The following is a 14233-nucleotide window of genomic DNA, read 5'->3' as shown; positions in this document are numbered from 1 at the left end:
ACTAACCCCCAGATACCCGGATTGGCTGGCTGCTCCTCTGGGATGTGAGTGAACTGCCAAGTCTCCCCAGCCCAGGTTACTCTCACATAAGCTGAACTGTCTGTACCAACATGCAGTTACAATCAAGGTTCACTCGGCTGTACCCACAGCTGTATAGAATATTAGTCTGTCTGATTCCTACATTTGTTACAAACAGCAAGAATAAACTGATGCCTACTAAACATTTTATTTCCAAAGTATAATCAAATGGTTTGGTTCAGTTCTAATCTCCTTCTCTTTTATATAGCATTAATAAAATTTATCATAAAAACACTGTTTCTAATATTTCTGTATTTTCATCATTAAAGAAAACTCGATTTATAAAGTTAAGATTCACTTTCCAACTTAAGAAACAAACCAAAATTAGTACTTGGACTGGCTTTTGGCTCACCACACTTTATGTAAGGATTTCAAAAGAAGGACAAAGCTATAAAGAGTAAAGGTTAAACTAGAAAAGGGAGTTGAGTGGCCAGTTATCCTCAACTCTTTTCAATCTCATTAACCGTAAGTACAAGCATCATGATGCTATAAATTCTGAGGGAGGAACGTATAGTAACAGACACATGAATATGGGGCTTTGAAAATGACCATGAACCTGTGTGGGAAGATTTTAAGATGATTATTTACTATAGAACTGTTTACAGTATATCTCCACCTTGGTGATTAAGCATGATATTCTCCGGCTTCAGGTCTCTGTAGATGATCCCCTTTTGATGTAAATGCCCCAAAGCCATGGAGATTTCTGCCAAGTAAAAGCTGGAAACAAAAGTGATTTAATAAAATTAAAAAGAATAATCCACTCAAAGCAGTTTATGTTTGGAGCAAAATTCCTTGAAAGAAATAGACATGCACCAAAGACCAAATTAGTGGGGGTGGGTATGGGGAGAAGAGATGGCATAGGCTGCTGCCAAAATGCATGGAGACATTTATGTTTCACTTGTTTAGTGAAACTATAACATGTTTTATTTCATCAATAAAACATCTTGCTAAAACTGCAAAGAAGTCCAGATTATGCCAAACTGTCATTGGTCATGTTTTGTTCTGTCTATGTGGGAACTGGGCCAATAGTCATTCAGATCAAAGCAAATTTCTCCCACCCACCCCCAATTTTTAAATTCCATAGGAAATAGGAACTTCATTATTCTCCGAGATCAAGCCTTAGTTTAAAAAATACCTTATAACCTGACCCTTAAAAGCCCACTCATCCCTTACTTAATACAGCTGCATATTTATATACAGCTCATGCCCACAGTATCTGCCCTCCCTCTTGCCAGCCAGCCCACAACTATAAATTGTGTGACACTCAAATTTATCTACCTCAAAAGAATAAAGGGCTGAGTCAACCCTGTCTGGATTCGAAAAGCACAAGGCACTGCAATACTGGCTGCATAACAATGTTGCAATCCTGCAGATTACTCCAGGATGGAGAGGGTGTGTCCTAGAGAACTGAGGCAGTTTCACAGCCAGCAGGACCACAAACACAGCCTCCAACACGGCTCAGAGAGCCTCCTCCAAAAAAGGGCACTTCATCCCTAAGGCTCTTAAATGCAGCTTCTGTGTTAGAAAAGGCCTGAAATTAAACAATGGAATGCAGTTTGGTAATTAAGGTAGAAAAAAACATTTAAGTGTTTTCTATTCAATTAATGTGTAGGATAAACTGATTTATTGTTACCCAGTACTGTCATCTCACAAAAGGGTATGTATATTTTTAATTTGAAGCAGATGCCATCTTAAGAAATAGAAGGGTAGATCCCATCCTGGCCACTGAATCAATCCACAGATGATGTGTGCAGACTTATCACCTCCCTAAGACTGCACCTTGGGAACTGGAAAGTCTACAAAAAAAAGGAGATGGTTTCTGATACTTTCCATGGGTCCACACATAAAAGTTTCACTGGAAAACCACACTCACCCAGAGCCAAGGCAGGCAGCTTACCAATTCAAGGAAATAAAGCCCCAGTGAGAATGGTTCTGTTAGGAACTGGTGTGAAGAACGTTCCACCCAAGGCCTGGGGGCAAAGGAATGATGTGATCTCTAATAGCTGCCAAGACCCAAAGCTGCTTCTCCCCATTGAGTCCTAAGTGACTGACTGGCTCCAGAACAATTTACTGGCTGCCCAAAGTGGGAACAGGACTTTGCTTTTAATTATAGGAATTATTACCTGAATTCATGCAACCACAAAAATTTCACTTACCAGGCTGTGTCTTCCATAAATATTCCTTCTCTTTCTAACTGCATAAATAATTCTCCTCCTGTAAAGAAAAGAAAAAGACATTAGAAATACAGCAATCTTTATTTCCAACAATCCACTTCTAATGAGTGGGTCTGTGCTTTCCTCTTAACCATAATTAAAAGACATCAACCCTTTAAAAATAAAAAACAGATCCAAAAAATTATAGGTTTAAAACTAAGTCCTCAGGATTCCATTTTTAGCAGTGTTCTTCTTATGTGAAATACACAAGTTTGGGAATTCTAGGTTTTACATCTATAAACTTCAAAATATTTACAACAGATTTCAGACTTGAGGTTAAAAAAAAATCTTGATTATAGCTTCTCTAACATTTCACCGGTGAGTAGAAAAATGTTAATACGTAATTAAATCATCCTTGCAAATTAGTGAATGCCCACATTCCACATTTTTAGAACTTTAAAACAGAATGAATTTGTCAATGTCTTAGGTAAATAGTATGGCATGATGTGAATATCAAAATAAACAATATTACGATGTTAACAAAGTGTTATAGTCTACTAGATAATCTTAGAATCCATGGATTCTAATGAATCCATGGTCCACAATTATTTAAATAAAAGAATAGATAAATTTCTTTTTTATAATGGGGGAGAACAGAAAGCTCTTTGTTACAACAGAATGCCAAATAAATGAAGGAGGCATGATGGAATAAGAAAAATCACTTGGCAATCATCATAGTTAACTGTTTCAGGCAAGAATCAATGGATGCTAAAACTATGTGAAAGCTTGATGAGAGATGAGATATTTGTATCTCCTTAAGATACTAATTAAAAAAGGAAAAACTTCATCAAAAAACACACAAAAAACTTCACCACCTTATATGTATGATCAAAGTTAAAATCAACAGTAATGGAACAAAGATACAAATCTTATGTACTTCTTGCTCTGATACAGAGAGAAGGACAGGACGCCACTTCGATGGTCCTCCCAAAAATGCATAACCTGAGTCTAATCCTGAGGAAACACCAGATAAACCCAAACTGATGCATTCTACAAACTAGACTTCAAAACTGTCAAGGTCGTGAAAGACAAAGAAAGACTTAGGAACTGTTACAGATTATGGGAAACTAAGGAAAGAGATTACTGCTATCAGTGTTAATTTCCTATTTTGATAATTTTAGTAGAGTTATGTAAGATACTGTGGTTAATTTCAGAAAATTATACACTGAAATATTTAGGGATAAAGGGAAATCAAGTCTGCAACACTCTCTTAAACAGTTCAGAAAAAAATTATGTATAAACACATATGTGTGTTTATATGTCTATAAACATATTTATGTATATATATATCTATATACACACCTGCATATATACATATACAGAGAGGGAGAAAAAAGAATGATGAAACAAAACAACTGTAGTAAAATGATAGCACTTGGGGAATCTAGGTGAATAGTAGGTGGGAATTCTTTGTCTTACGTAAGCTGCACCTTTTTTGTGTAAATCTGAAACTATGTTAAAATAAAGTTACAAGAAAAAAGGGTAACAGTCCCCAAAAAGTTATTAAATTGTGCAGCTTTCTATTCCATGTTACAGGCTACTGTGAAATCTGTTTTTCAGAAAACTCAAGTGTGTTTGCTGAAAGTAGATACCTGCGATCTAAAAATGCTATGGGGTGCCATGAATTCCTAGGAAGGGGTAAGTCCTGGAATGAGTGGGAGATTTCCAATGTAAAACTGAAAAATCTATCTGTAGAATTACATTAAACAAAAAACACTTCTGTTTAAAGATGCAATACCAAAAATACTCATTACCTTAAACAATATTCTAAGTTTTCCTTTTCAGTTAGTGGTTTATTGAATTTTATTATCTTACCCAAGTGCAGTCAATTTGATGGCTATCCATTAGGTATTTGTTATTTTGTTAACTGATTACAAGAGAATTAAGATAAAACATTACAGATGAAGAAAAAAGACAACCTTTAAAGTTTCCTTCATATTTGTCTACAAAAAGAAACATTTGGTCCCATATGAATTCCTTATGTTAATGTACTTGCCGATTTTAAGAACTATTTGGTCACACTGGGAAAAAGCATTGTTCTATTGAAAAATAATGTTTTGAACAAGTTTCTGGAGCTAATGCAAAAAATTACACCAAACTGTGTACTGACCGCTGAGATACTCAAGGATGAGGTAGAGTTTTCCACCGGTCTGAAAGGCATAAATTAAATCCACAATGAAAGGATGCTTTACTTCCTCCAGAATATTCCGTTCTGCTTTTGTATGAGCTGTATCTTTAGCATTTCTTACTATCATTGCCTAAAGGAAAAGAGATGATCTATAAGAACAAAATAGTAGACATTTTTATCCTATAGGATGGGGAAAATCTATTTTGTGCTTTTCTTGCCAACATTAAACTATTAATCTTAGGTCTCACTAGAGACTGAGACAGGGGAAACGGAAGACATTCGCCCCTTATATACATCTGCACTGTTTGGATTTTTCTGCAGTAAACATGTAAATGAAAACCTAAATAATTTGTTTTAATGTAAACAGATCAAGTTTATTCAGATATTCACTAACTTTTTTGAATGTATACTCTTTTCTAGGCTCTTAACAAGAAAGCAGAATTCATAGGAGTCTCCAGCCCATAGGAGCCCAAAGTCCCAGGGAAGAGAGAGGAGTCAATGGAGCTAAGCACCAGGTGCTGTGGGTGAACAGGCAGAACTAGATACGACAGCCTGAAGTCTTCCTGCAGGTGGTATACCTGAGCTGTGTCATAAAAAGTTACTAAGATAAAATGTGGACGGTGGAGAAAAAAAAAAAGGCATTCCCAATGCAAAAGAGATCTGACAGGACTGGGCATGTTGAGAGGATCTATTAAGTAGCTCAGTATGGTTAGAAGCATTTAGGAGATATATTAGGCTGGAGATACAGGTGGAGGCCAGGAAATGGAAAGTCTGAGCATCGAGGCAAAGGCATTTGAATTATATTTTTAGAGGCTGAGAAGAAATCTTGAGCTAAGGTAAATGAATAACCCTTGTCTTTAAGAAAGACAGTTCAAGTAGCAGTGTGAAGTTTTAGGGAAGAAACAACATCTGTTAGGAGGCTAGTAAAGTAAGCAAGAAGTAAAATCTGTAACTAAGAAAACGAAGCTGGGGGGAAAAAGGGTAAAACCGCATCATTAGCACTTTCTTGCCTGGAGAATCCCAGCAACGGGGGAGCCTGGTGGGCTGCCCTCTAAGGGGTCGTATAGAGTCGGACAGGAATGAAGCGACTTAGCAGCAGCAGCAGAAGCACTTCCTGACTAATGAGATTTGAGAAGAATGATACCACGGTTTCTGTGTAACTAACAGTGTCACTGAGGAAATGGAAACAAAGAAGAAAGTTTTGGGGAAATGATACATTGTTCTGGACATGAAAAAGCACGTACACAAGGCTACTGGTTGGGATACTGTCAATATTTGTAAAAGTGAAACATTAGAAACAACCTAAATGCCTAAGCACAGGACAGTGAATGAAAACCCTATAAAGCTATAAAAAGAATGAGGGGGACCTCCCTGGTGGTCCAGTGGCTAAGACTCTGCACTCCCAATGCAGGGGGCGTGGGTGCAATCGTGGGTCAGGGAACTAGATCCCACATGCCACAACTAAAAGCCCTGCATGCTGCACCTAAGAGAGCAGCCAAATAAAGAAAGAAAAATAATAAATATTTTTTTAAAAAACAAGGAATATCTCTATGAAAGCAAGGTGCAAAAGAACGTATATGGCACAGCAGTATACACAGTATGCTACCTTTTGTGTAAAAGAGGAAATAAAAATATAATAATATGTACATCCTTATAAACGCAATAATGAGCACAACTAAGATAAGTCAAAAGTTAACGAAAGGGAATTCCCTGACAGTCTAGTTCTCACTGCTAAGGTCCTGGGTTCAATCCCTGGTCAAGGAACTAAGATCCTACATGCTGTGTGGTGCGGCCAACAAAATAAAATAAAATAAAATCCCAAAAAGAAACCTATCAAAAAAAAAAAGAGCTAACAACTGTGGGAAGGCAAGAAAAGGAATAGGAATTTTAAGTAAAAGCTTAATAGTTTTATCATTTATTTCTCTTCTTACCTGAATCAATATCATATGTGATTATAAAATGGAGATCTTGAATTCTGAACCATGATGTTTTATACATTTCAAAAAATATTAAATCAACAAGGACAGGGGAGGCAAATAAAACTGAATACAAGAGAAATACATAAATTTAATTGACTTTTATTAGGTTGGCCAAAAAGTTCATTTGGGTTTTTCCATACAATAGTACAAAAACCCAAGTGAACTTTTTGGCCAATCCAATTCTTTGATAATTTTACCACAAAAAGAGAAAGAAGATACTTAAATAACTTTACACTGCACATTCTTAAGTAACATATATGTAAGCATAACAAAAATTGCAAGGAAATCTTAGGCCACACTTAGTAGGCTTGCAGCTACTACTAGTACTACTGGTATTATAATTCTCAAACTATTAGCATATATTGTACCACTAACTAAATGAGTAAATGTTGTTATCAGGCTTCTCTCAATGTGGAGAAAGATGCAAATGTAGACTGAAGAAAAAAGAACCCTAAAGAACTGGACTGAAATTAGGAATATCAATGTGAAGCCATGATTTAAAACAAAAACAAAACTTCCTAGCTCTGTTCTGAAAAAGCCAGAAGAATGACACTTCAGTAGCAAAGACCATAGCTTAGAAATCAGATCCTGGTTTCTCTACCAAACAAACCAGGGCTCCATGGAAAAATAGATGGTGCCAGGCCAGGGTGAGGGAACACGCAAGGTAAACCTGGAGCACACTACTGTACAGAAAGGAAGTACTCCAAAACTAACAGGGATATGTTAAAGAACACAGAAGCCTTCTTAAAAGAGCTCTCTTCAGAAAAATTTGGGAAATTTTTCATACCAAAATTTGAATAATGAAAGAAATGGATAACACTATGAAAAAAGTAGTCCACACTGCTTTAAAAAACTAAACTTTGGGACTTCACTAATGGTCCATGGTTGAGGCCTTGCCTGCCAATGCAGGGGACACAGATTTGGACATGGATTTCCAGGAAGATACCATATGCCAGCGCACAGCTAAACCTGTCACCACAACTACTGAAGCTTGTGTGCTCTAGAGCCCAGCACACAAGCTGCAGCTGTCGAAGTCCTTGTGCCTAGAGCCCGTGCTCCACGAGAGAAGCCACCACAAAAAGAAGCCCGTGCAGTGCAACTGGAGAGGAGCCCCTGCTCGCCGCAACTAGAGAAAGCCCAGTGCAGCCAAAAAATACATAAAAATGGTTTTAAAAATTTTTTAAATATATGAAAATCTCTTCTTTACAGAAAAATGACAACTAATATAGAAAAAAATGATACAACAGAAAAGTCTCCACTTTATAATCACCAGAGTATTACTTGATTTGGCTAAGAAATGATGGATACTAAAACCACTGGGTGTAGAAGATTATTAGGATGGAATATTAGCAGAATCTCTAATTTTCATTCCATAGATACTTTTTAATTACAGAGGGAAAACGGCAGAGGTAGAATGGGAAGTTTTGTGGACACCACCTTAACCAAATGATCAAACTCATCAAATAATGAGACAGACTAACACTATGAGCTTCCTAAGGACACAATACTCATGTAATTATTCCTGCAGAAAGCATTTAACTTAAATTTAAAATTTAAGCATTTTCATTGGGAAATAATGAAACATATCCAAATCAGGGTCACTCTGCAAAATGACTGGCCCAGAGTCTTCAAAAAATGTTAGTGTCATGAAAGACAAAAAAGTAAAGGAAACTAAAGCAAAAGAAACTAAAGACACAGGACTCTAGAGTAAAGGAAACTGAAGACACCAGACTACTCAATGTAAGGTGTGATCCTTCTTTAAATCCTCGATATTAAAAACAAAAAACAGCTGTAAAGGATACTACTGACATAACTAGGGAAGTTTGACTATAGACAATGTATCAGGAAAACAGAATTGTATACCAATATTAAACTTCCCAAATGTGATAATTACATTGTGGTTATGTATACTAGAGATTTTAAAGGCAAAGTGCCATATCTGCAAATAACTTTCAATTTGTATAGCAAAAAAATAAAAACTTTGAAAAAAATAAAAAATAAAAAAATAAAAACTTTGAATATACATATGTGTACATACAGAGAGAGGAGAGATAAAGGGAACGGCAGACAAAGAAAATACGGCAAAATTAACAACTGGTGATCACTGTACTATTCTTGCAACTCTGCAAAGTTTGAAAAACTTCAAAGGTGTTATTTTTTACCTGTTCAGGAGGTTTGAATTGTTTAAATAAGTAATTTTGAGAAAGTCTGAGAAGCAAGACATCAAGAAGATAAGATGAAGAATTAGGGAAGAAAAAATCACAAAAGAACCACAGAAGTCAGGGGAGTGTAGTTTCAAAATGCTGTGGTCAATAGCTTCAGTGCAACAGAGAGGTAAATTAAGGATGAGTTAAGGAAAGACTTGATAAGGGACAGAAATGGTATGGACCTAACAGAAGCAGAAGATGTTAATTAAGAAGAGGTGGCAAGAATACACAGAAGAACTGTACAAAAAAGATCTTCACAACCAAGATAATCACGATGGTGTGATCACTCACCTAGAGCCAGACATCCTGGAATGTGAAGTCAAGTGGGCCTTAGAAAGCATCACTACGAACAACGATAGTGGAGGTGATGGAATTCCAGTTGAGCTATTTCAAATCCTGAAAGATGATGCTATGAAAGTGCTGCACTCAATATGCCAGCAAATCTGGAAAACTCAGCAGTGGCTACAGGACTGGAAAAGGTCAGTATTCATTCCAATCCCAAAGAAAGGCAATGCCAAAGAATGCTCAAACTACCACACAATTGCACTCATCTCACACGCTAGTAAAGTAATGCTCAAAATTTTCCAAGCCAGGCTTCAGCAATATGTGAACGTGAACTTCCAGATGTTCAAGCTGGTTTTAGAAAAGGCAGAGGAACCAGAGATCAAATTGCCAACGTCCACTGGATCATCGAAAAAGCAAGAGAGTTCCAGAAAAACATCTATTTCTGCTTTATTGACTATGCCAACGCCTTTGACTGTGTGGATCACAATAAACTGTGGAAAATTCTGAAAGAGATGGGAATCCCAGACCACCTGACCTGTCTCTTGAGAAACCTATATGCAGGTCAGGATGCAACAGTTAGAAATGGACATGGAACAACAGACTGGTTCCAAATAGGAAAAGGAGTACATCAAGGCTGTATATTGTCACCCTGTTTATTTAACTTCTATGCAGAGTACATCATGAGAAACGCTGGGCTGGAAGAAGCACAAGCTGGAATCAAAACTGCCAGGAGAAATATCAATAACCTCAGATATGCAGATGACACCACCCTTATGGCAGAAAGTGAAGAGGAACTAAAAAGCCTCTTGATGAAAGTGAAAGAGGAGAGTGAAAAAGTTGACTTAAAGCTCAACATTCAGAAAACTAAGATCACGGCATCTGGTCCCATCACTTCATGGTGAAATAGATGGGGAAACAGTGTCAGACTTTATTTTTTGGGGCTCCAAAATCACTGCAGATGGTGATTGCAGCCATGAAATTAAAAGACGCTTACTCCTTGGAAGGAAAGTTATGACCAACCTAGACAGCAGATTGAAAAGCAGAGACATTACTTTGCCAACAAAGGTCCGTCTAGTCAAGGCTATGGTTTTTCCAGTGGTCAAGTATGGATGTGACAGTTGGACTGTGAAGAAATCTGAGTGCCAAAGAACTGATGCTTTTGAACTGTGGTGTTGGAGAAGACTCCTGAGAGTCCCTTGGACTGCAAGGAGATCCAACCAGTCCATTCTGAAGGAGATCAGTCCTGGGTGTTCATTGGAAGGACTGATGCTAAAGCTGAAACTCCAATACTTTGGCCTCCTCACGTGAAGAGTTGACTTATTGGAAAAGACTCTGATGCTGGAAGGGATTGGGGGCAGGAGGAGGAGGAGACGACAGAGGATGAGATGGCTGGATGGCATCACCGACTCGATGGACGTGAGTCTGAGTGAACTCCAGGAGTTGGTGATGGACAGGGAGGCCTGGTGTTCTGCAATTCATGGGGGTGCAAAGAGTCCGACACGACTGAGTGACTGAACTGAACTGAAGGAAAAGACTACTGGATCTAGCAATTAGATCCCTGGTGACAAAGGGAAAGAGTTTCATCAAAATAGTAGAGTTGTGAGTTCAAAAGATAGTGAGTAAAAAAAATAATAGAAAATGACTTCTTAAGAAATTAGTCTATGAATGGCAGAGACTGGAAGCTATGATAAACTTCGAGTAAAGAAAGGATTTATTTTCTAAATATGGCAAAGACATGAATATATTTAAACAGAGAATGAAATCAGGATGCAGAAAGAGAAGTGACAAAAAGACGCTAAACAGGCAGAAGGAGAGGGGATCCAAACATAAAGAGAGAGTTTGGCCTTGGAAAGCAGGAAGAACACATCTCCCACTAAGCCTGGAGAGAGAGAGATGAAGACAGGTGAAAATGCAGACAACACAGCATTAGGGTAAGAAAGGTGAAGGGAATTGTGTCCGACAGCCTCAATTAGGAAGAGAGGCAGTTTGCTAAAAAAGAATAGCTGGAATGACAGTAAAGTCTCTACTAGTTGCAGAGAATGGCAGGGGCTGGCTAGGAACCTTTGGTGGGTACTGAGGGTCTACGTGAGTTGGGGACTATGAATTTTTCCCAGTAGCAATTTAAAGTTTGTGTGATTTCTACCAGTGATGTTCCATAACTGAGATACAGGAATAAAGGAGTATTAACAGATAAACTGATGAGAGCGTTCTGGAGGATAAGGTCAACCAGGGATAGCAGGTGACTGACGTGGCAGAGCATGTTGATTAGGCTAGAGTAGGTATACAGAAAAATTAAAAGGGGACTAAGAACTTGAAGGAAAAACAGAAAGGTCAAAGCACTAAAAGGGCCAAAGACCAGGCACTATAGGAATAAAAAGCGAGAATGTTGTTCTATTATAGTCCAGTGTTTAAGAAGAGGACGATACAACTATGGGGCCTGGCGATGTGAAATGGAGGTGAACACTGATGGATTTGAGATCAATGAGGAATTAGAAGGCCAGGCAATCGATTACTTATTTAATACAAGGATACAGAATACACCCAGGAAAATAAGACTTGAGAGTGGGGGGGAAATGACTGATAAACACTAAGAGATTAGTATAAGCTTAATCCTCAAAGTGGGAAGGTTTTGACTAGAGTAGAAATTATAGATAAGCTTATCAGTTCTTCCCTTGAATTACACAGTAAGCAGAGTGAGAGCATAGATTACATTCATCTCAAGTGCTAAATCCTAGTCTCTAGCACACTACAGAGTCTCAGCTGGTTCAGTACAAGAAGGAATGAAAGAAACATGACCAATCTGTGAGCTACAAGCCTTTGGCCAAAGGTTGTAAAATTTACAATGTAAGCTGAACTAATGACATGGGCAATGATATTTTGCTTCTAGAGTATACATTTTGATGCAACTGGTAGGACAGAGAGATAGTTGTTGGAAACAGTCTATTCCTCAACATTCTAAGCTTCTCATAGTGAGTAAACAAGCCCAGGAGAACTAATAAATCCAGATGGATTATTCAGACGTAAGCAACTCATTTAAGACAAGGGAACATCTGGTTTATGATTTTATCTTTAAGGTTAGAAAGAGGTAAATTTTTACCACATACTCAGGCCAAGAGGGTTAGTACTCTCTGCTTCCAGGGATAACAAAATCAAAAGAAGAAACTCAAAGGGAGAACACAGTTATCTTTACCTAGGGATTTAGGAATTAAAACCTTGGACCTAACCCTAGCTTTTCGGGAACAGCAAGGAAAGAATGAGACAGTGAGTGATTCTCTAGCCAGGCTTAGGGAAAGAAAAGCCACACAGTGAGAACGCATGGTAACTAAGCAAAAGTAGAGGCAAAGCAAGTTAGGTCTTCAATGCCTGGGCACAAAAAGGAAGCCTGACAAATGGCAGCAGTTACGTCTATGGACTTCCCAATATATTAATCCACACCCGCTTACCATCAGTAGGGGGAAAAAAAAAACCCTCTTCTTTCCATTAAAGATATCTGTGCCAGACACTTAAGATATAATTATGACTAATTTTGCTCAGCCCTGATTATCAGGCGTTCATAAACAACATATCAAAAGGAATGGATTATTCTAAGAAACCTGACCAGTACTTCTTTCAACACTGCAAGAACAAGTATTATTTATACTGTCTCCAATTTTAGACTTAAAATACTGTATAGATAAAAAAATCCATAATCTCAAATGATTCCAATGGGAAAGCCAGAGAGCAGATTAATTCTGGCTTACTGATACAGAAACTGAAGTTGAAAATACCTAAACTGCTTCTTTAAGACAATCACCAATAAAGTTGTGGTCACAGTATTTGTTCCTCAGTTTTTAAATTAAGAAGTCATTTGTACTGCTTAAGTAAAAATCAGGGACAATAGGATGATATATAAACATTGTATTTTTTTTAAAAAGTCATTTTCATTGTCTTAATATAGTTTCCTACTAAGATTTTAAGACAGTGAGATATTTTCAGAAATCAATCCCAAACCAAAAGAACAAGAAACCAAACATACACAATCCAAGGTTAATAAAACAAAGAAACACATGTAACTCTGCATCTCAAAAGGTGAAAACAGAGGGGGATAAAGCAGTTGTATGAGCAAACCTAAATGCCTGCAAAGAGGCGTAACTCAAAAAACGTGCAATCCATCTATAAAGCCCTGAATAGTTAGTGTTAGTCACTCAGTTCTGTCTGACTCTTTGTGACCCTACCAGTCTCCTCTATCCATGGAATTTTCTAGGCAAGAATACTGGGAGTGGGTAGCCATTCCCTTCTTCAGAGGATTTTCGGGACCCAGGGATTGAACCTGGGTCTCCTGCACTACAGGCAGATTCTTTACCATCTGACCCACCAGATAAAGCCCTAGCAGTGTTCAAAAATTAAAAGTAAAAATAAAAGGAAAGAAAAGGAAAACAATATGAAATCATTAAGGACTATAGAAGGCAGAAGGTGGAGGGCTGAAAACAGGAGGATTATCTCAAAGTCTCTGTAAGAACAGATAGATCAGCAAGATTCCCAAATCTATAGTAACCAGCCAGGAACTACCACTTGGAGAGATGTAGTCTCCAGAAAAAAAAAAAAAAAAGAGTGAAGGATCAGATAGAGTAGAGTGCTGAAGTAAAAACTTGACCTCGCTACTCAGCCATAATAAAGACCAAAACAATGCTATCTGCAGCAACACGGATGGACCTAGATACTACCACATTTAAGCAAAGTCCGAAAGAGAAAGACAAAATACCATATATCAGTTACGTAAACAAAATACAACAAATAAAGCTATCTACAAAACAGAAATAGACGCACAAAGCAAATACACTCGTGGCTGGGGATAGGGAGGGAAGGTAGAGGCAAGGTTTGGGAGTTTGGGATTAGCAGATGCAAACTAGTACACAGAGGCTGGATAAACAGCAAAGACCTACCACATAGCACAGGGAACTATAATAGATGTCATGTGATAAACCATAATGGATGAAAAAGAATATGCATGTGTAAGTGAATCGCTTTGCTGTGCAGCAGAAATGAACATAACATTGTAAAGCAACTATACATCAATAAAGTTAAAAACAAAACAAACATGATTTCAGTAAAAATCTGATGTTGAAAGGTGAGATCTCCATCTCCTGTCTGTCATCCAGCCCCAGAATGCTTTTTCTAGGCAGAATAATAGAGGATCTTTCCCAGCACGAATTGATCCATATCAGAAAAAAGACCTTTAGACACTGACGTTTAGAAGTTCTTAGTCAACTGCCAGCTAATCTCATGACTGCACACTGGAGAAGGCTACACGTACTCAGCTTCTGATCAGCTTCTCAGAGTTCCACTCTTCAAGGACACCAGACA

At 37.8% G+C, this 14233-nt stretch overlaps 1 protein-coding gene across 4 annotated transcripts in view; it reads right to left on the bottom strand.

The window, feature by feature from the left end:
- RPS6KB1 (ribosomal protein S6 kinase B1) overlaps positions 1 to 14233 on the bottom strand; it is a 40345-nt gene that overhangs the window by 14249 nt on the left and 11863 nt on the right. For 3 of the 4 annotated variants that reach the window (XM_070772590.1, XM_019981111.2, XM_070772589.1), the window contains exons 5-7: positions 4402 to 4549; positions 2235 to 2292; positions 695 to 795 (exon numbers count right to left, since the gene is read on the bottom strand). In XM_070772590.1, coding sequence (XP_070628691.1) covers positions 695 to 795; positions 2235 to 2292; positions 4402 to 4549 — 307 coding nt within the window. Of the gene's footprint in view, positions 1 to 694; positions 796 to 1356; positions 1610 to 2234; positions 2293 to 4401; positions 4550 to 14233 lie in introns of those variants that run through there. The other variant, XM_070772591.1, reaches the window with a different exon arrangement.

This window comes from Bos indicus, chromosome 19, assembly GCF_029378745.1.
Source record: "Bos indicus isolate NIAB-ARS_2022 breed Sahiwal x Tharparkar chromosome 19, NIAB-ARS_B.indTharparkar_mat_pri_1.0, whole genome shotgun sequence".
Taxonomy (NCBI): domain Eukaryota; kingdom Metazoa; phylum Chordata; class Mammalia; order Artiodactyla; family Bovidae; genus Bos; species Bos indicus.
Note: the sequence above shows the minus strand (reverse complement) of the source record. Positions and strands in the feature narration are given on the sequence as shown.